The sequence below is a fragment of the Amblyomma americanum genome, chromosome 6 (genome assembly GCF_052857255.1).
Source record: "Amblyomma americanum isolate KBUSLIRL-KWMA chromosome 6, ASM5285725v1, whole genome shotgun sequence".
In the NCBI taxonomy this organism is placed as follows: Eukaryota; Metazoa; Arthropoda; class Arachnida; order Ixodida; family Ixodidae; genus Amblyomma; species Amblyomma americanum.
Genome location: NC_135502.1, coordinates 40,943,249 through 40,963,299, shown reverse-complemented (window position 1 = coordinate 40,963,299; position 20,051 = coordinate 40,943,249). Strand labels below are relative to the sequence as shown.

Below are 20,051 nucleotides of genomic sequence, written 5' to 3'. Positions count from 1 at the left end.
GTCCTTGCTGGTGTCTCGGTTGCGGTTGGTTGGTTGACCAAAGACCGGTCACTGGTCAGTGACGAACGCGACTGGCATACGGAAATCTTCGTACATCAAGCGGCCAATACGCATATGCAGAACCCGTCTGCCCATCGCTTCCGGCTTTTCCGAGCATGCGGATACATCAATAACAGTCACATTCTTCAGATAACGCTACCACTCTCTTCGACGCTTTTGTTTAGAATAGTTGGGTATGGTTACGTTTTGATATTTTCTTTATATTTTTAACATTATTTTCGCGCATTTTGCGCGAGATTTGCGCTTTACTTACACCAGAGTTGACCATCGCGCAGAACCTCGATAATTGGTCAGGGCATGCATAGCTGGAGCGCTAAACTGGCAGCAGTTTTCTCATACTGCTTCGCTTGTTTTAGTGTTCATACGTACTCTACTAGAAAAAGTCGTAGATTAGGGACTGTACTGTGCAGGGCGGAAATAATTCATTTTATCCGAAATCATTTCGCCACGGGAAATACAGCAGACTGCGTTGGATATGGCGGATCTGTCAACCACGATCTTTTCGTTGGACCCGTTTAACTCGGACCTCCATCTCGAAAGTTACATGCTGCCTTTAAATTCAGCGCAGCTGAGAGCCCCTGGCATTCTAATATTTCACGTCCCCCGAACAGACTTGCTGTTATCGCCTCCTTCCAGCTCGTTTCTTTTCGGGGCAAAAGCTTGCCCAAACGAACAGTGTTCGAGTTTGATGCAAACCACCCTATAACACACATAACACATACAACAAACAAACGGTGTCGAAATACCGTCCGGCTCCGACCAGGTGGCTGCCCCCTCTCCTGCACCGATCTCGGACAACGTGCTGATCTCGTAGAGGGAGCCGGCCGTCGAACTTGAGGCGCGCCTGGGCAGACCGCAGAGCTCCGCCCTGACACCCTCCTGCTTGCCTTCCCTGGCAGCCGCCTCTTCGTCGTCGGCGTCGTCTTCGTCGAGTGCCGAGCTTCTCTCGGCCAACAGGGGTCGCCGATCCAACAGCGTGTACGACTCGCCGTACTGTCTCTGCGGCCTTCCCGACCAAGGAGTCCTCCAGCTCGATCCGTGCCTCGCACCGTACAGGGTCATCAGCGTGACCAGTAAGACCACGCCCGTCAACACGCTGGAGCATGCTATGTAGAAGACCAGCTGCGGATGGGGTAAGACGCCGAGATGAGAGACGGCCAACGACGAACAATCAATGAAGTTTTGCGAGATTCCCCATTGGTGGTTATAAATAAGTTGCAGTGGTTAGCGATATATTTGTTCCATTTGTTCCCCATGTATGCAAACATACACATGCACCTGCCGATCCCGGCCGCGGCGGTTGAATTTGAATGGAGGCGAAATTCTAGAGGCCCGTGTGCTGTGTGATATCAGTGCACGTTAAAGAACCCCAGGTGGTCGAAATTTCCGGAGCCCTTCACTACGGCGTCTCTCATAGCCTGAGTCGCTTTGGGACGTTAAACCCCCATAAACCAAACCAAACCAACATGCACCTGCGACCGGAACTTTTGCACTATAAGTCCGCATGTGCCCGTTGCCGTGTGCCCGTGCTGCCTTGCAAATCACGGAAGCACGCCGCTTAGCCCAGCTGCATAAAGTTCATTAACGAGTGAGATATATGCAGGATAACGTCACGCAGTCGGTAGTCGCGTAAAGTTGATAAGGAATGCGTGTGACTATATTCGGGCCTCATCTGGCGCTGCAGTCGGATCCAAACTACACCAATGACCGAACACAACTAAATCAGCCAGCGCGTTCGGTTTTACACAAGCACATACTGAACACACCTGGTGATCCTGCATGAACTGGAGCAGCGGGTGGGCATAGTGTGGCTCGGAAGGCTTCCGAGGTCCACCGTCGCTACTGATGAGCAGCCAGCTTGGTTTGCGCGGCCAGGCAATGGGAAGCAGAGGCTTGCGACTGCTAGCGTTGCCACCGTCGTCGTCTGCGGGTAGCCTTCGAGCTTGCTCAGACCTGATGCGCTCCACGTAGCGGTAGGTGTCGTAGTCTGGCAGGACAGAGTGTCGTCTCGTGAAGCGCGCCAGCACCCTTTCGGTCGGTCTCGCTGGAATCATGACTCCCGGGGTCGGAGCCGCCAGGCAGAGTAGGAGCAGCAGCATAGCAGCTACCTGGGACATACTAGCTGTTCAAGCGACGTGCTCAAGACCGTACTTCAACGGTTGCCCTACGGCAAGCATTCGTGGCACTGGCTATCACAGGGGATCTCTTCTTCTTCTTCTTCACCCCAGGTATATGGCACATACCCACGCGGGAGGATTGGCCAAGGTGTAGTAGAATAAACAAAGAAGTTTCCATGGAAGATGACGACAAAATTGTAGCACCAATCGTGAATTTTGAAAAGTCAATGAATAAAAACAACAGAACAATATTGACAGTTAAATAACAGACAGCATTTTGGTGAAAAGAGAAGAGCTCGTAGAACTTTCTTTTTCTTCTTTCTCTTCCTCTACTAACAGCTGGAGCTTGTGAATAGGTCGTGCACTCCCCTGTTTTAACTGGAAAATACAGATAAACATTCACCGATAAAATAAAAATTATAAAATAAAAACTTTATAAATATAAGAATTATTCCGGATCCCTCCATTACGGCACCACTAAGGCCTCCTTTTTTCTATTATTGCGTCCTTTATCCCTTCCCTTGTGGTGCGGTTCGGATGTCTACCGAGACGTGAGACTGCGCCATTAACTTTCTCAAAAACCAGTTTTCAATTTTTTGTCTAAACTCTAAAAATTCGCCATACTTCTCAGAATCACCTTTAAAATCGAGACGTCTGCCTCGTTACCCGAGATTTGGAGACCCTTCACTCGCAGAAGAACCTCGTATACGGGATGTGTCTTCTCCTTGATGTGAAACTTGTCGCCCTGCCAGAGAAGCGGAATCAGGTACCGACAGAAAGCCACCGAAGGTGGAACAGCCTGATGAACAAGCCAGGCGAACACCTAAGAATGTAGCTCAGAGGATTTTTGCAGTATTTTACAAGGTGCACAGACAACTATCCAGCGGAACACCAACTATGACTGCGCCTTTCATTGGTGACCGCTAGATCGGCGTCCAAATTGTTGACCCTTGCAGAAAACAGATTTCTCAGACCTGTGCACAGTCCTATACAGATCTTAGGGCAAGAGGAATGCAGCACGAGGAAGCATCAACCGGAGGTTCAAATTTGCCGCCGTGTATTGCCAGGACTGTCGTCGTCGCTCCGCTTTTTTTTTTATACTACATGCGTGCAGCTAGCCCGCATTTTCCCGAGAGTTTCTTAACATCTTAAGGGTGTACTGATGTCGAACCCTTCCACGATGTATCCTGCATGTGTTATTTCTTAGCGTCAACTGTCGTTTATTGACTGGTGCTCAAAGAGGCCCACATACATATTTTTGTGACTCATGCGCCAGTAGCCATGGGCCGGCCGTCTTGACGAAGAAACTACATTCTGTCGAAGTCAAGGTAATTTCAGCGCGCGGTCCATGAGTCGACATCGTTTCGGCATGACTGCAACAAAATGCAGCGCAATACGAGCTTTGTGTATACTTGCAGTATAAAGTTTAATTTGTGCGTCTGCAAATAGCATATCTAAGTAGTGGTCGGTAGGAAGGCCGGGCTGCCTGCATATGTAGTACGAATATTATAGGGCAGATAGAGTCAGTGAATGTTTTGGAGTGCTGTTTTCTGCGATTTTCTGCGTGCCTCAGCGTTCGCAGTTTTTTTTTTTGCCGCTGCTTCGAATGCGTAATTATCAAGCACCCGAAGTTCGGCAACAAGTACGAATACACTCACCTTCTGTGCAAGATTTCCTCTCGGACACCTTAAGCGCATACCTCAAGAAAACGTTAAGATTTAAAGAGAGTTCAGTTGTAAGAGAGGGTCAGTTCACATAAAACAGGTAACAGAAAAGGTCTCTTAATTGGACGCAGAAAAGAAGCTCTAGACATCGGTATCCGTCTTCCGACGTGCGCGCACTAATCAGTTTGAAGCACGATGTCAATGTCATTCCCGCGTGCGGCTGCAGTGACTTACAGGACGGTATTTCCGGTTGTTTTAAATATGCTTTTGTGCATGAGCTGGTTGCTTCTGCTTTCAGCGTTGTTGTCGCCGGCTGTGCTTCACATCTATAAATTTTCCAATATCTGGATTCTGCAGTATTCAATATTCGTGTTTTGCCAAATACAGAGTCGTGGTAGTGTCTCAGAACTCAAGCTTCACCATAATATACAAGGAAGCCATTGTAAGAAGAACATCGTGGCGGACGTAGAATTTCCGCCGATATGGTTGAATTTGGCGTTGGCAACCATTTTCACGGCTATGCTACACGCAGCATAAACACCCTAGAAAGTAGAAGGTTGAACAGCCACCGCCGTGGCTCTGTTGGTAGAGCTGCGGTTCTCTTTTCCTCCATCTTATAATCAAATAACGTTTAGTTGACAAATGGTTACACAACTAATTTTTCATTAATTTACGCATTAATGCAGAGGAGGCAAGGGGCAGCCTTAAAGGGCCAAATGCGGAGAGCCTTTTCTGTTGTTGTTTTTTTTAGCTAAAAGTGCTGTATGACCTTAAAGTGACAGAGAATGTGTTTGCCTTAAATAATATCGGTAGAAAGCTGGCATAAAAGTGGAAAGGAATCATCAGGAATAAAGTTGATGACGAGGCCAAAAACAACAGGCAGTTCTTCAACGCATAGGCAAAGAAGGCAAAGGCAGAAAGCTTTATTTCGGTCCAAATCTCCGCCTATACGACTAGCCCAAGTCAAAGTCTGTGTGGCTGAGGTACACCCGTTGTCTGGCATTTGCTGTATGTATGCTATGAATGACAGGTGGTCCCCGCAGCTTCAAAAATACTCGGAGAGAAGGTAGATGATGGCCACTTCCCATTTAGCTGTCTGGACAACATTGTGAGGAAGATGGCAAAGGACATAATGCGGACTTCGGGGAGCTTCTCGAAACTTCAGGAGCGGATACTAGTTAGACGAGTATTGAGTATCCACCACGCAAAAGCAATCGGATGACCTGATGCTTTCTTGACGTGATCTGTATAGTGCTTGATAAGTACATCTTGTCTGCCGGTTTTTGTGTCAGTGCGTGGCAGAGATGGAACCGAGATCAAAATGACGGTAAAAGCAAGGTGCACTGTCACAGATTCAACCGCAAGAAAATGTCTCTCGACCGTAATTACCGGTACAGGCATTTTCAGCTACGTCTTCATCTTCACAGGAGAGTTCGCCCAGCTGGCGCGCTACTAATTTCTTGGTGAACGACATCAGCACAGGGCGATTCGAAAGTTAAGCCGGTGGTCATACGACTGTTCTGAACGAAGTTCTCTGTGCTCATTCCGGTCCTGAACAACGAAGCAGAGCATCAACACTGACATGTGCTCAAAGGACTGACTGCGTTCGAGTTCTGGGATGTGGCGGAGTCGCCCCTACGGAGGGCGTGACCGAGGTCGAGAAGCAGCAGGTGTTCTGTCCGTGGACGAACTGTTCTCCGTCTGCGAGTCCTTCCGGGAGCTCTTGGTGTAACGTTTCTGGCAGCGGGAACGTAAGCATCGCTAGTAAGAAGGAGAGTGCTCCCATTATCACGAGAGGTATGGGCCGCCCGAACTGGGCCTGCAAACAGAATAAAACGCCATGCATGTTTTGTTACGCAATAATGAGAATCTCCTAAAAATCGAAAACACTTTTTGAAGCCATGAGCTTCGCATACCGGCGCAGACAAAGCTAAAAAAACGAAAAACCTTTCATCCCTTTCTGACCCATTTGTTCTCGTTAGCAAGTCTGCATTTCGAGCGCGGCACGCACCAGTTGGGTGACTTGTGAACTGAGGAATCTTCCAGCAGAGCCAAATGCCTGCCTTATGGCCATGGCCTGCGATCGAACAACGGTGGGGTAGACCTCGGCTGCATGCAGGTACCCTACGTCGTACGCCATTGTCAGTGCCAGTCGGGCCGCCATGAACACCACCGTAGCGCACATCAGAGCGCCTGCGGTAAATGGTAGTTCATCGTGAACAACAGAGCGAGCATATTTGCGCAGCCAAACGTAGCACATTTATCTCCCCATAGTACTCCAAGGGTGGACAGGTCTGGGAAATTAAGATTCCATTCTGAGCCAGAAAAGACTAAAATGGCTACATATATTTTCCTCCGGGAACTAACAGCACCGCCACAACTATCAGAATTGCCCCAAACAGCAATCACGTTTCCCTTATAGACTAACTGCAAATGAACCATTTGTCACGCCTACTCACCTCACGGACTAACTGCTCGTCGTGAGGACTAAGTGGTGTGGTTTAGCAATCTTAGGCTCAGAATGAAGCACCTCTATATATGTTTCTTGGAATTAGAGGCCCAGAGATAAAGCTCAGCAGCGTTCCATGCGCCATATTGCTGGGCGGCTGAGCACTCCTGTGGACCAGTTCTTTGTAAAAGCGCTTTCTCAGCTGCATGCTAACCGATGCCAATCCACATGACAATCCGGGTGCCAACCTTGGTAGTCCACGGGCGATAATGTTGGGCGAGAAGCATTAAAACATTAAAGCATTAAAGCACGCTTCAGTAACCCCAGCACAGCAGAGCACAGCGCACCGCAGCTAGGCAAGTGACAATGGCAGACAAACGCACCGGCGGGAACTGCCACCGCGCTGAAGTATGCCAAGGCGGCGGCCCCATAGGCTGTCATCATGGCTGGTCTGCGGCCCCAGCGGTCAGCCAGGGGCAGCGCCGTGCAGGTAGCCACGATATCGACTAGGTTCACCGCGGTGGTCATAACGAACGGGTCTTGGCTTGCGTTGGCAGCGTACAGCTGACCAGCCGTGTACACCAGGCAAGCCATTGTCCTGCAAGAATGTGTTGTGAGGAGGCGTGCAACTCCGCTTACAAATAAAGGGAAGACAGAAAGCCTATACTCCGGAAGTTCAGTGACCTAAAGCCTCTTTTTTTTTTCAGGTTCGGTAGCAGAGCGGTATTGTAAAAGCTTGTAAAAGCTTGCCTTCTGACTGCATTTGCTCACTAGGCTTAATTGAATACAATGTCGAGCGTTACACGGCTGTCTTATATTACTTTCACCTTCTGTAAACTCCACTACGGCGTCCCTCATAACCTGAGTCGCTTTGGAACGTTAAACCTCATTAAACCAAAACCTATCCTGCAATTTTTTTTTGCGCCCCGTCTTAGAAGCTGCGTTGCTTTACATGTTTTCTTTTTTCTTCATTATGTTGTGCTTCCTTTTATCACGTTGCGTGCATTGTTGTGTGGTACTGAGTTTAATGCTTGTAAGTGTGCTTGCCATTCTTGCTTTGGCCTCTTGCCCGTAGTATCCTCTAAATGAAAAATATTGCCTTGTTGGCATTGAAATGGAAGCTATGATCGAGAAGTGGAGGCTCGCAGATTCATGTGGTTCAGTGTATTGAACTGTGACCGTGGAGGCAGGGATTAAACGCACAATTTCGCGCCCACCAGAAGAACGTCATAGACGCTAAGCCAACACAAACGTTACTGGGTCTTCTGGTAAAGTTGGCCAGCACAGCTGGTACACGTGACATTTAGTGCTTTTTCTCGAGGCATGAAACTGTACCGCAGGGTTCCCTAGCGGTAGTGCTGAACTTCCGCAAGTTCACTCACCAGCAGGCAACCGTAAGGATGAAATTTTTGCGCAGGTTGCTGGTCTTTAGCATTTCAAACGCGGAATGCTTGCTCTTCTCGGAATGATCGCCATCGGAGAACTGCAATCGAAAACAAAACCGTAACGTCCATTTTATGACATATTTTTGTCTTGTACTCTACACACCATAGTTCGCTTTCGCCCCAAGGCGTGGGTTAGCGGTCAGGACACGGGCGCAAGTTTGAGCGTTTAAGTTAGGTGCACTACGTAAACGACCAAGGCCGCTGTCAGAACACAGGGCTGCCTTTCTTTGCAACAGCATACTGCGCAACCACCCCCCCCCCCCCCAGCCTCAGTATCAACTTTCAAACCGCCCTGTGCAAACTGCTTCCCAGAAGTGCATCTCTATCGATCATTTGTGAATACGCGCACAGCCACCGCTGCCGTTAGAGCACACTTAGCATGGTCGTCCTGCGCAATTTTTTTTTCGAGCTGATGAGGACAAAATTTGACAGAGTGACCTTCAGTTCCTCTAACCACGTGGCCACAACAGATCACTTGCCTATCATTTGATGGAAGCATTGCCCATGAAGCTTTTACAAAAATTCCACATAAATATTGGTATAAAAGATAGATCTGCTCGTTTACAGTACCTCTTTCTATTGCTTACCTGATTGGTTGCTGAAACTCTTAACCTAAAAAATTAAAACTTATTTCTGCGATCATGCACTCACAACGTTGACAAAGGTGCCACTTTCAGGCAACAATCTCTCCCTACATGTCCTGGTAAAAATGAAATGGACCGTGCATATAAAGATCAGCACCACGCAGACCCTTTCTTCCCTTTTAGCCAGTTGCACCTCCAGCATCCTCTGGCCGAACCAGTTTGCTTTATTCAATACGCCCTTAACTGCCTTCTCTGTTTCCCCGTCGCTTGCGTACCTGACATTTTTGCAGAAATTCTTCGGTGAGCTCCTTGCCGTTCATCTTGGCGACGAACAGGAGGATTTTCTTGGCACGCTTCTCTTTTCCACGGGATACGAGCCAACGTAGCGACTCCGGCACGAATCTGTAGGCACAGAATTTTTACTTAATGAGCTCGACAAAGCAGTCGCTTCCTTAGAGCAACGTCGTGCAAATAGAAGATGAATATATCAAAGTAAAAACCAAAAAGTAAAAAAAAGCTACGAACTCACGAACTTCCGCTCGCTGAACGCAAAGCAGTAATTTACGTTCTCCTGTTTTGTTTCTCTTTTCTTTTTTCTGTCCCTGAAAGGATTAACTTGTTCCTGTGACACAGCTATGAACCAGAACCTTTGAAAAGAAGAGATTCTCACAAACAGGGTCACCTACTGGAAGACAAGTAGCCGTAGAACCCGGAGAGTAGATATTTAGAACTGCTCATTCGTCTTCGTGCATAAGTCCTGCTCATGACTACCTATAGTCTCAAGGCTTCTGACGCCGTCAATCGGTGGTAGCGCACGAACAACCGAAAATGCTTCATTTTTTTTTTTCTCACGGGCTTTCTCAGTTTTTGAGTAATAGGCTATTACTGCATGCCGCCGTGCACTTCCTTTGCACTTGAGTGATGGACTTCGTACGCATCCTGTTTTTATTCTTTCCTTCTTTCTTAAAATTTCACAGAGAGAGCTGTGTAGGATACTTTCTCTTTTTTATCGTAATCTGGGTCGTAAAAAAGAACTACAGTCTTGGCCTAGCTGTTCGCCGGCGAGGACATTGTTGTGGCCCTAGCCACAAAGACCTTATGGTCGGGGGAGCAATCCTGCAGAGTACAAGCCATCCATGAACATTGTTGTGGCCCTAGCCACAAGGCCTTATGGTCGGGGGGAGCAATCCTGCAGAGTACAAGCCACCCATGGACATTGTTGTGGCCCTAGCCACAAGGATCTTATGGTCGGAGGGAGCAATCCTGCAGAGTACAAGCCACCCATGGACATTGTTGTGGCCCTAGCCACAAGGATCTTATGGTCGGAGGGAGCAATCCTGCAGAGTACAAGCCATCCATGAACATTGTTGTGGCCCTAGCCACAAAGACCTTATGGTCGGAGGGAGCAATTCTGCAGAGTACAAGCCATCCATGGACATTGTTGTGGCCCTAGCCACAAAGACCTTATGGTCGGGGGGAGCAATCCTGCAGAGTACAAGCCACCCATGGACATTGTTGTGGCCCTAGCCACAAGGATCTTATGGTCGGAGGGAGCAATCCTGCAGAGTACAAGCCACCCATGGACATTGTTATGGCCCTAGCCACAAGGATCTTATGGTCGGACGGAGCAATCCTGCAGAGTACAAGCCATCCATGGACATTGTTGTGGCCCTAGCCACAAGGACCTTATGGTCGGGGGGAGCAATCCTGCAGAGTACAAGCCATCCATGGACACGTGACCCAGGTAGTTAAAGAATGGGCGCCGTCTAGGGGGCTGCGATATAACTACAACCATCACTTCGCCCAGGGGCTGGGCAAAAATCCTTGTAGCCTTTTTTCCTGTTTCCCTTTTTCTCCACAGCAGGATAGCCAACTGGAACCTTTCGGGGTTAACCTCTCGCCACAAGGACCATATGGTCGGCGGGAGAGACTCTCCGGAGTAAAAAACATTCATGGACACGTGATCGAGGTGGTTAAAGAATGGGCGCCCTCTAGGGGCCTGCGATACAACTACAGCCGTCAATTCGCTCAGAGACTCGGCGGAAAACGTGGTAGTCTTTTTCCCTGTTTCCCATTTTCCCCACAGCAGGATAGCCAGTTCAAACCTTTTGTGGTTAACCTCTCCGCCTTTCCGTCCTTCCTTTTCCTCCCTCTCTTATAACGCTGCGGAGGGATGAATGAATTCATGGTCAGTCTAACGATGGACACAGTATTTCTGGTCGCAGCCAAGGCTACGGACTCTGCATGCACTCACAGGCAGAACGCGGTGGCAAGCAGGGGTGCCGCGGCCGAGGCAAGCGTCAGTGTCCGCCAGTGGAAGAGGGCGCGTGCCACCCAGGGAAAGGCCGCACCGACGATGGGGTAGGAGACCTGGAAGCCGCTCAGCACCATCATGCGCCTCTCCGGCGCCACGTACTCCACCACTGCGCCAGCGGAAGGGGAAGTGCGCGCTCAGTAACGGAGGCATGTTGAAATAGCCTTCTCTTCACTCTGTCCCGTTTGACACTCTGCGCTAATTGTTGGCCATGTCCTCAACGGCCTGGCTGATTGCTCTTTCGGAGGCGCACCGGTCACGCGTTGAATGAGGAAGAGGAAAACTGCTGTAATGAATTAGAGATCAGTGCAACGGCATAGTGAAAAGGAGTGCACGCTCTGCTAGGGCTTGTTGTTAATCTGTAAGTGCTAATGAAAGCAGAAAGAGGCGAGAAGGTTTGACAAATAGAGGTAGATAATGCCAGCGTTGCATGTGCCCACAACGCGTTATCTATCTGCTTTAATCTCTGGACACTTGGGGCAGTGAGCTGATTAACGCCATATGAAGTTGTAGAGGATTAGTGCGTTGAATAGAGCTTCGCTTATCTTGAACTACGCAGAGCTTATGGTTTGAAACCGAATTCTGCAGTTTCGTGGCAGTAGCGCAATTCCAAGTCGAAAATTTTCGTGTGGGCGATTAAGGTCATGGGGGCAGTTCCAAAGCTACACGGGCAGCATTTGTCATGTGGAATCTGTTTCTTGGACTTTTTTACATCATCTTGTGCACAGCCGCACATCCTTGATAATAATAATAATAATTGGTTTTTTGGGGAAAGGAAATGGCGCAGTATCTGTCTCATATATCTTTGGACACCTGAACCGCGCCGTAAGGGAAGGCATAAAGGAGGGAGTGAAAGAAAGGAAGAATAGGTGCCGTAGTGGAGGGCTCCGGAATAATTTCGACCACCTGGGGATCTTTAACGTGCTCTGACATCGCACAGCACACGGGCGCCTTAGCGTTTCGCCTCCATAAAAACTCAGCCGCCGCGGTCGGGTTCGAAGCCGGTCCTTGATTGTAACCAGAGCATAGTTTACGGCCACTTGGCTTAAGATAGGTTTTAGTCGGCTGCAGGAGATTAAGGAGGCAAAATGACAAAACATGAGAAGGAAAATTGTAGAAACAGTTCCCGCAATATATGCCAAGCTTCTCCTCTAGCTGTAGTGGATAGACAGAAACGCAGATTAAGCCATTTATGGGAAAGCGGCCCCTGAGCATCGCCTGTTCTGTGTTGAGCTGGCTGTGGCGTGTTCGTGGAGCATGAGCGGATAAAGTGCCAGCGCGAGCGGCTTGGCACGTGCAACAGTCCGATGAGTACGTGTTTTCACATCTGTGGGCAAACAACGAAAAGATCTATAAAGCACGCCGCAATTATGAAATACGACAGAGAGAGAGATGCGTTCAAGGCCCACTTTGTTTTTCTTCGATCGGCCCGCACTCCGAGTGTACATGAGTGACAGCGGCCAAATTAGGCGGCCTAACTTGGCCTGACGCTCACCGAGCACGAATGGAGTGATGCTGAGCGCGAGCATGACGAGGCCCAGGCAGACGCGGCTGACGAGGAAGTGTGCGAAGCCCGTCGAGAAGAAGGTGTACAAGCCTGCCAAACCGCACAGTGCGTTCACGCCCGCGATGACTGGAACCCGGCCAACTCTGCGGGGCATAAAGGTGGCTAGTTAAGGGCGCTCTGCTGTCGTGTCATTTATAACGACCTTCATTGCTGCTACGTACCTACAAAATGTCCGTTTGTACCATTTGCTAGCATCGCGCAACAGGGCGACGTTTGACGGAACAATCTAAGGATGTCGTGGCTGTTTTATATGCGACCAAAATAAATTCCCTATCATGTTATTGACACACTCCTAACTATCAGAACCACACCCTATCATCTACAAACTGAGGATTAAAAAAGATGATTCCTTTGAAGCAAAACTGCTGGTGTCGACCATTACGACTCAATCAAGATTAGTAGGTCTTCATTTTTGTCCATTGTGAAAACACCACCTTGGTCACAAACTACTGCATTTCTCATAATTTCTAAAGCAGCCGCATGATTCGATCTGCCCAAAACTATCGCCAGACAAAATGATAACGCTGTTTCGTTTCTTATGGTGACTTCTGCAGGTCACCGGCTTTCTCATCTATCTTTATCATTCCTATCACCTACACCTCCTCTTTAGCCTCATTTGTCTAAATCTAGTACTCAAACTTAGCAAGAGCTTTCTTTCGGCCAGCGTGAATACGGCCCTTTCGTATGCCTAGTGTGCTTATACTTGGAAGCAATGTCGCAGCGCAGCGCTAAGGACATCGCGTGCAGAAAAAGAAATACTGTACTCACTTGTCCGTGAGATATCCGCATATGAGTACGCCGACAGCCGTGCACACCCAGAACGTCGTGTCAGCCACGTATGCTTTCCAGCGGTTCTCGCATACCCAGTCCGACTGATGCAAGCATGTGAAGTTCATACAGGAATGGAACGAAGATTCAGTTAACACGTTTATCAAAATGCGTGGCACCTTCTGGCTAGGAAACTGGGCCAACTCTGAAAAGGCGCTATCGTCATTCCCTGTGTTCACTCCGGCTGCAGGAGTAGTGATATCATTTTTATGCGTTTTTTAAAGAAATACTGTATTTAATAATCGGTAAACAATGCACATTTTTCATAGTATCTAAAATGTTTCTGTCCGCTACAGGTATGGACTGCCCCCAGTAAGGTGGAGGCGATTTATATCGAGGTACACATTAAACCAAAATTTTCCGTGAGAGCGTGCACCCTCGCTGCTGCTCTGATAAAGATGAAAACCGTAGTGAACAGCTGTGAAAGCGAAATTCGCAAAAAAAAAAAACATGTGCCATTGTATGAGGGTAACAACAACAACAAAATCGCAAAGGTGTCAGTGAATGGAAGGGCTGCTCACCTACTTTATTAAAAACATTTTCTATTACTAGGTAACGGTAAACAAATATTAAATGTTAGCCAGTGCATAATGTCTCTTCGTTTCTAATGAGCCAGTTTCCTCCATTACTAATGCGCGTTGAACAAAAGTGATGGGCAACAAATTACATGACAACCTTCAGATGAATTAATACACGAGCCTTGAAACCTTTTGGGATTTCCCTTGTGCGATTCAGTATCAAACTCTAGTGACAAACGTACGCGAAATCAGGTAATCCAGGTCATTTATTTCACCCGGATCGTCAGTTCGGTTGCTTGACTGTAGTTTCTTAAAAAATAATGTCATATAATCTTTAGGGCCACTTTCTGAAGCATAAACCATCGTATATGTCAAAACGTGCCGAATTTTCAACTCCATTACTGGTGCATAGTGTACGGTAGCAGTTGCCGTAGTTGCTGTGTTTACCGTACGGTGGTACTAAAATTGTCTATTAAAGTTCGAGACTGTATCACTTCAAGTTGCCTACATCCCACCTGCGATACGTTAGTATTATGGGTGAGATCCTCATCTGTCGACCTCAGCCTACAGTGTGTCTACATCCCATCCTTACCCGCTATTTCAAGGGAAGATAACGTGAGCCCTCCCTGCACCCCCCCCCCCCTTTCGACTATGGGTCGCTACAGTAGCTTCCTCTTTAATTTTATTATTCTACCCTAAACTTGGAAAAAACTTATTTGCCTGAGTAGAAATATCCATTTACATTTATCATTGGGTTATGCCTGTTATGCGTAGGCGGTACAGGCGAAGTCTCATTATTTTTCAATCCTTTTGGTTAGCCCCAAACTAACAAATGTAGATTTCAGCACGAGATAATTCGCCATAAGGACAGAGAGTTCACAGGCCACTGAAACGGCGCGCGTATCTTTCCTGAAGATGCGAGTGCTTTTTAAACCACCCGGAGCAGAAGAAGTAAGGAGTAACCTCTGACACCACGGTGGGGTAAATGAAGGAGTTGTCGTACTCCCACCCGTACAGACAGCTTGTTGTTCGCAAGTAAGCTTCGTCTTCGGGTGCCGGCGCGTCCCCGGAGTAGTTTACGGCTTGTCTCAACAGCCTGCGTTTAGAAAGCAGCCGAAAATGCAATGTAACAATCGAGATAAAGGTTACAGCAACAGGCAACATTAGAGAAACGCTTCAGATAATGCAATAAAAATTTATAAACGCTGCATAAATTCTTGCTTCGTTTCCGTGCTGCTCACAGACAGTTCTTAAGGTTGTGTTGTTGTGTCTGCCACTTTTGCGCAACTGTTGTAGAGACCATACCCCATTCGAGCGCCTACTTGACTCCTCCTTCAGTGGCCCGCCCACAAATATAAATAGAAGTTAAAAAAAGAGGTCTCAATTGCGTTTAAAATTTTCCTGTTATCTCGATCGCAAAATCGTTAGGAGATGAGTGAAAGCTTCCTGAACGCATGGCTGCGTCGATCAACTGTCAGAACAAAGATGTCACTTTCTTTTTGAGCACACCCATGGAGTAAATCTGGAATATTCAATCAGTCACTGATTAGGCAGAAAGCCTGCGCGAAACAGGCTATCATGTACTGACCGCCCAGTGAATTGTTGAAGTGACAGCAGTTCTAGACAAAATCATCATCGCGGCAAGTGCATTTGGTACCTTTTTATGCAGTGTTCCACTAGTGAAGCTCATCAAGCAGAGCTGCATTTCGCTGGAACTTGCCGCAACAGTTTTATATTTCCATAGCACCCACCCAAATATAATGTGTGCTGTTATGTGGCTCACAAATATGCTCTCGTCTCTGAAGCATTAGTTTTCAAGCTTTTGTTCCATACCTTGCAACTGTGTCGTTGGGACGGTACATGCGACACTGGCTGAAGCTGCCATCTGATTCGCGGGGTATCGCTGCCTGCAAGAGCAGTTCCCGATCGTAGGATGCGTTCCCCGGCAGCGACGAGTAGAAATGTTCGCCCAGCCGGCAGCGATGCGGTGGAACCAGCATGCTGAACATGTGCGCAAACAACGGCATGACGCGTACGGGCGCCACCAGCACGCACAGGTAGATGACCAGCAGGTACTGGAACGGTCCGAAGTCACCGGCCTCTCGGAGGGCTTCTTCGGGAAGCATGGCGCAGCCTGGAACAGGAGTGAAAGACCAGCTGCAATCAACGGAAAGGTTGATAACTTGTGGACTCAGTAGGGCGGCCCACAAGCAAGAGAGTGGACACAGCATGTCTGTCCAGAGAAGTAAATAAATCATGTCAATATCTAGAAAATATCCACATATCAGAAAGTAACATAATTAGTTAGTCTAGTTACGTTAAGTTATGCTATGTTATCTTAACTTTTTGTGTATTGTTATGTTATGCGATTTTACGTTTTGATATGCCATGTTTTGTTATGTTATTAAGCATAAAAGTGAAGGGAAAAAAGGTACTCCTTATGACCTATAAGATTTCGCGTCCGGAGCACCCGGACGAGAAATTAGGAGGTCGTGGGCTGGATCCCACCGGCGGCATGTGGTTGTTTTTTCTTCTGCTTTCTTACCAACTATCTTTAAATGATTGAATATTTACATTATTATTCTCCAATTAATTAACATCACGAATTAAAAAAGCATCCCCATGCTCCTTGGTTTCGGTGGCTGTTGGGTTCCGTCATGTATGTTATGTCACGTCATATCATACCATGTTATGTTACGTTATGCTATGCTATGCTATGCTATGCTATGCTATGCTATGCTATGCTATGCTATGCTATGCTATGTTATGTTATGTTATGTTATGTTATGTTAGGTTATAGGGGTTTAACGTCCCAAAGCTGCACATGGGCCATGACAGACGCAACGAAGTTGTCGCGAAACTGGAGTGTAAGTGGCAAAACAAAATTTTAAATAGGCCGAAGTGCACAAGGGCGCGACTGATATGATGACCGATGTCGTATGAGTAATCTACGTAAAGGCGTAATCCTGGTAAGAATTTGATTGAACCGATCAACGAAAGCTGATGTCTGAGTGACTTGAACGACTTACTGACCGCTTAATTTAATTCGCGCTTATTTCACCAATTTCGAACACAAGAAATTCAGGGAGCAAGGTACAAAGCTTGTCACAAGACTGCATGGCAGAATGCCTGCTCTCTTGCAGATTTCTTGCGGACGCGCATTACGGAGAGGATCTAAACGCCTATCTAATTAGACATAAGCAAGCATCATAGACATAATAGAAGTGATGAAGTACACAGTAATGAAAGCTTGCAAACATTGGGAACCACCATGGCATCTCATTTAAATCTCTCGTGCACACGGTTAAAAAAAATCAGAAAACATAACTATACGTTCAGATAGTTTAATATCCTGTACAATCACAACACGAGATATTAAATTCTTAAGGAGCCTGCTTGACAGATGGAAGGTCAGCTAATTCGGACAACTGAACGGTGCAATGACCAGATGGGCCACGCTACGTATAAGCTGGAACAACCGAGGTGAATAACACTCGTACTCCAAAATTCAGTGAATTAACATAGTTTTATGATAATCTTGTCTAAGAATGCTCTGAACGAAATTTAACTTCATGCATATGCTAGTGACTTTGCTGTGAGCGATTCAGCATTCCCAGTGTTCCCAATGCCCGGAATTCTGGTATACCACTATGTTTATATGTAGTGACGTTATCCCTTGTAGGTAAAAGTGCACTAACGAATCACGGCATGCACATAATCAAGGCATACAGTCTGATCATGCTGAAAGCTTGTACGAAACACAGAAGTTAGAAATTGGTAAAACACAACAGGTTCATTTGCACCCTATTTAGGAAGACATTTTCGGTTAGTCTCACCTTTAACAGGACCCTTGGAAAGACTGTCTTCAAGCCCCGGAACAGAAGGGTATTTATGTCGCGAGAACCTTTACAGCACGCACTTAAAAGGCGCTTGCAACCTGCGGCCACGCGACATTAAACCCAAGCGGCGTGTGCGAAGAACCCTGGCACGTGCGCCCTTGTCTGCCGAGCAATAACAACAAGAGGAGACGACCTTACGCGAGCCAAATTCTCCCTTCGCTCGAAGAGATGGGAGACAGCTGGGAGCTTGTTAGCCGTTTTACACACCACGTTCAGAAATGGTTTGCTTTATAAGTTCATTGCTACCTGTGCGCTAACAGTGTCCAATAAAGGTACGGTATGATTATGAAACAGTGATGGATTTATGAGAGTCGGTCCCCTTGTCACTCCAGCTAGAATTTTTAAATGAGAAAACTGCGCACCCCCCCCCCCAATTTTTTTATTACTTTGAGGGGCTCACGAGCGCATTGCAAAAATAAAACCGCCTCCCCCAATCACCCTCTCCAATAGATACCCGTGAACGCTGGTATGAAAGATTTGCTACAAGGTAATATGACGAACATATATCGGGGGGGGGGGGGGGGGGGGGGTTATGTTTGCTTGGTACATATCTTAGCTCCAATTCCGAATAAGAAAGTTGTCAAGCGGCCAAGTTTCTATTCTTTATTGTTTAAAAAATGACTGTAGACAAATAAAAACCGAGCACTTCAAATGCTTCAAAGGAGGTAACAAATGCATTGAAAAAATAAGACCACCTCCACCAATCGCCCTCTTACAAGAGATACCCATGAAACCTAGGCTGGTATGAAAGATGGGCTACGAGGTACTACGAAGAACGCACCATCGGGGATGTGGGTTGTGCGCTTTGCTTGGTGGATGTATTAGCTCCAATTACGAAGCAAAAAGTTATCAAGCGGCCAAATTTCCATTCTTTCAATATTTAATAAATAACTGTAACCAAATAAAAGCCAAGCACTTTAAATGGCTCGAAGGAAAACTCGTTAAGAATACCATAGCGAATACAGAATTCACGTTACACGCGTGCATATCACGTAAAACAAGAGTAAAAACAAAATCTGATTCCCAGACGTCGTTATCAGTGCAAAGGCCACAGTATAATTGGTGGCTCGTGGCACCGGAACAAACAAGAAACGGCTCGCGTCTGGCAGCTAGCGCCTATCTACGCTGGGGTACCGGTTCAGTCCGGACAAGAGGACGAGTCTCGTGAAAGAGTTACGATCGGTAGTAAACTCGTCACGAAGTCTGCGTCTCTGCCTGGCGTACACATATTGAGGACGCTGCACTCTCGCGCGGTGTTTACGCTTGGATAGACACTTTAGTTAGTACGAACACTGCAAAATGTCTCGTACAGACTTCATTACGAGGACTGATTACGTGCACGAGCCTCCACGTGTTATTTGAAGCACATTGTGTGCCTCAGTTTCCGAGTTCTTCTGCGCCTTCCTCATCTCGAACTGTCATTTCTATTCACATCTCTAACCTGTATTTACTGTGGGGCCTCTTTATAAAAAATAACCGACTTAAGCATACCGGAGCCAAGAAACTTAGATTGAACTTTCTTTATTCTACTGTCGTAAATTGCTACAGCCTTCTAACGGCATGTGCATGTAGTTTAAACAACCAGTGGCTTTATTTTTTAACAGCGTTTTAGAATGATGTTTTGATTTTAGTGGCGCAAGGGTGGGTTGGCCAAAGAAAACCCTAGCTAAGGTGCTTTTATCTGCTCGAGGTGGTATCAAAGACCCATTTTTTTAAAACATTTTCCCCCTTGAGAAGCCGAACACCAGGCCAGGAAAAAGCTTGTGCCTATTGGAAACTGATGTGTAGCCGGTTGCCCTGGGAATATCGCATACTGCACCACCCGCTTGTGAGGCGGATGCTCAAACCACTGGGCCACCACCGCGAGTGATGGTTTATGGTGTTGGTTTATGGGGGTTTAACGTCCCAAAGCGACTCAGGCTATGAGAGACGCCGTAGTGAAGGGCTCCGGAAATTTCTACCACCTGGGGTTATTTTACGTGCACTGACATCACACAGCACACGGGCCTCTAGAATTTCGCCTCCATCGAAATTCGACCGCCGCGGCCGGGATCGAGCCCGCGTCTTTCGGGCCGGCAGCCGAGCGCCATAACCACTCGGCCACCGCGGCGGCTCCACCGCGAGTGAACTGATTTGCACACCATATGATGAAATTTATGGGCATATTAAAGAACCCACAGGCGGTGGAGCCCTTCACAACGGCGTGCCTTACAGCCCACAGTGTCGCATTGTCGCGTGAAGATCGTATCCAGGAAAATCACCTCCATGGAAATTGCTATAGTGGAAATGCGCCTTTAACTGTTCGGCATGGAAGCCCGGACATGCGCTCAGCAGCCGAATGCCAGATCCGCTATAGCCATCACAGTGGGTCATTCCACTTCGAGCTCAGCACCGCGCGGGTAATGAGCCCACAGGTGAAGAATTCACACGGTCTCCCAAGGACCGTGCCCTTGCGGCAGGTCAGCTTTACGACTCGCACGAGCGCTGCCAATAAAGGGCGGGAAAGGGCGCTTCGTTACAACCACCGAGTCGTGTGGCTGAGATTATGTCGATATGTCTTGCTTGTCTCCGGTGATTCGGTCAGCCTTATCGAAAGAGACGTTTTT

At 47.5% G+C, this 20,051-nt stretch overlaps 2 protein-coding genes across 3 annotated transcripts; both read right to left on the bottom strand.

Annotated features, from left to right (window-relative positions):
- Positions 1-654: 654 nt before the first annotated feature.
- Positions 655-2,252, bottom strand: LOC144095221 (uncharacterized). The gene is made up of 2 exons (XM_077629007.1): positions 1,827-2,252; positions 655-1,182 (listed from the first exon to the last, which is right to left on the bottom strand). Exons 1-2 carry the CDS (start codon positions 2,175-2,177, stop codon positions 655-657), a joined length of 879 nt encoding a protein of 292 aa, XP_077485133.1. The 5' UTR covers positions 2,178-2,252.
- Positions 2,253-4,729: 2,477 nt separating this feature from the next.
- Positions 4,730-17,501, bottom strand: LOC144136664 (organic cation/carnitine transporter 2-like). Of its 2 annotated transcripts, none has more exons than XM_077669187.1 (11): positions 17,383-17,501; positions 15,380-15,680; positions 14,510-14,642; positions 12,969-13,072; positions 12,129-12,283; positions 10,574-10,742; positions 8,595-8,721; positions 7,673-7,773; positions 6,674-6,888; positions 5,853-6,034; positions 4,730-5,660 (listed from the first exon to the last, which is right to left on the bottom strand). In XM_077669187.1, the coding sequence occupies exons 2-11, from the start codon at positions 15,670-15,672 to the stop codon at positions 5,430-5,432; spliced, it is 1,710 nt and encodes a 569-aa protein (XP_077525313.1). In that variant the 5' UTR covers positions 15,673-15,680; positions 17,383-17,501; the 3' UTR covers positions 4,730-5,429. The 2 variants fall into 2 exon arrangements, with proteins under 2 accessions (XP_077525313.1, XP_077525312.1); XM_077669186.1 differs by having other exon boundaries at positions 4,742-5,660; positions 15,380-15,703; positions 17,383-17,446.
- Between the last annotated feature and the right edge of the window lie 2,550 nt (positions 17,502-20,051).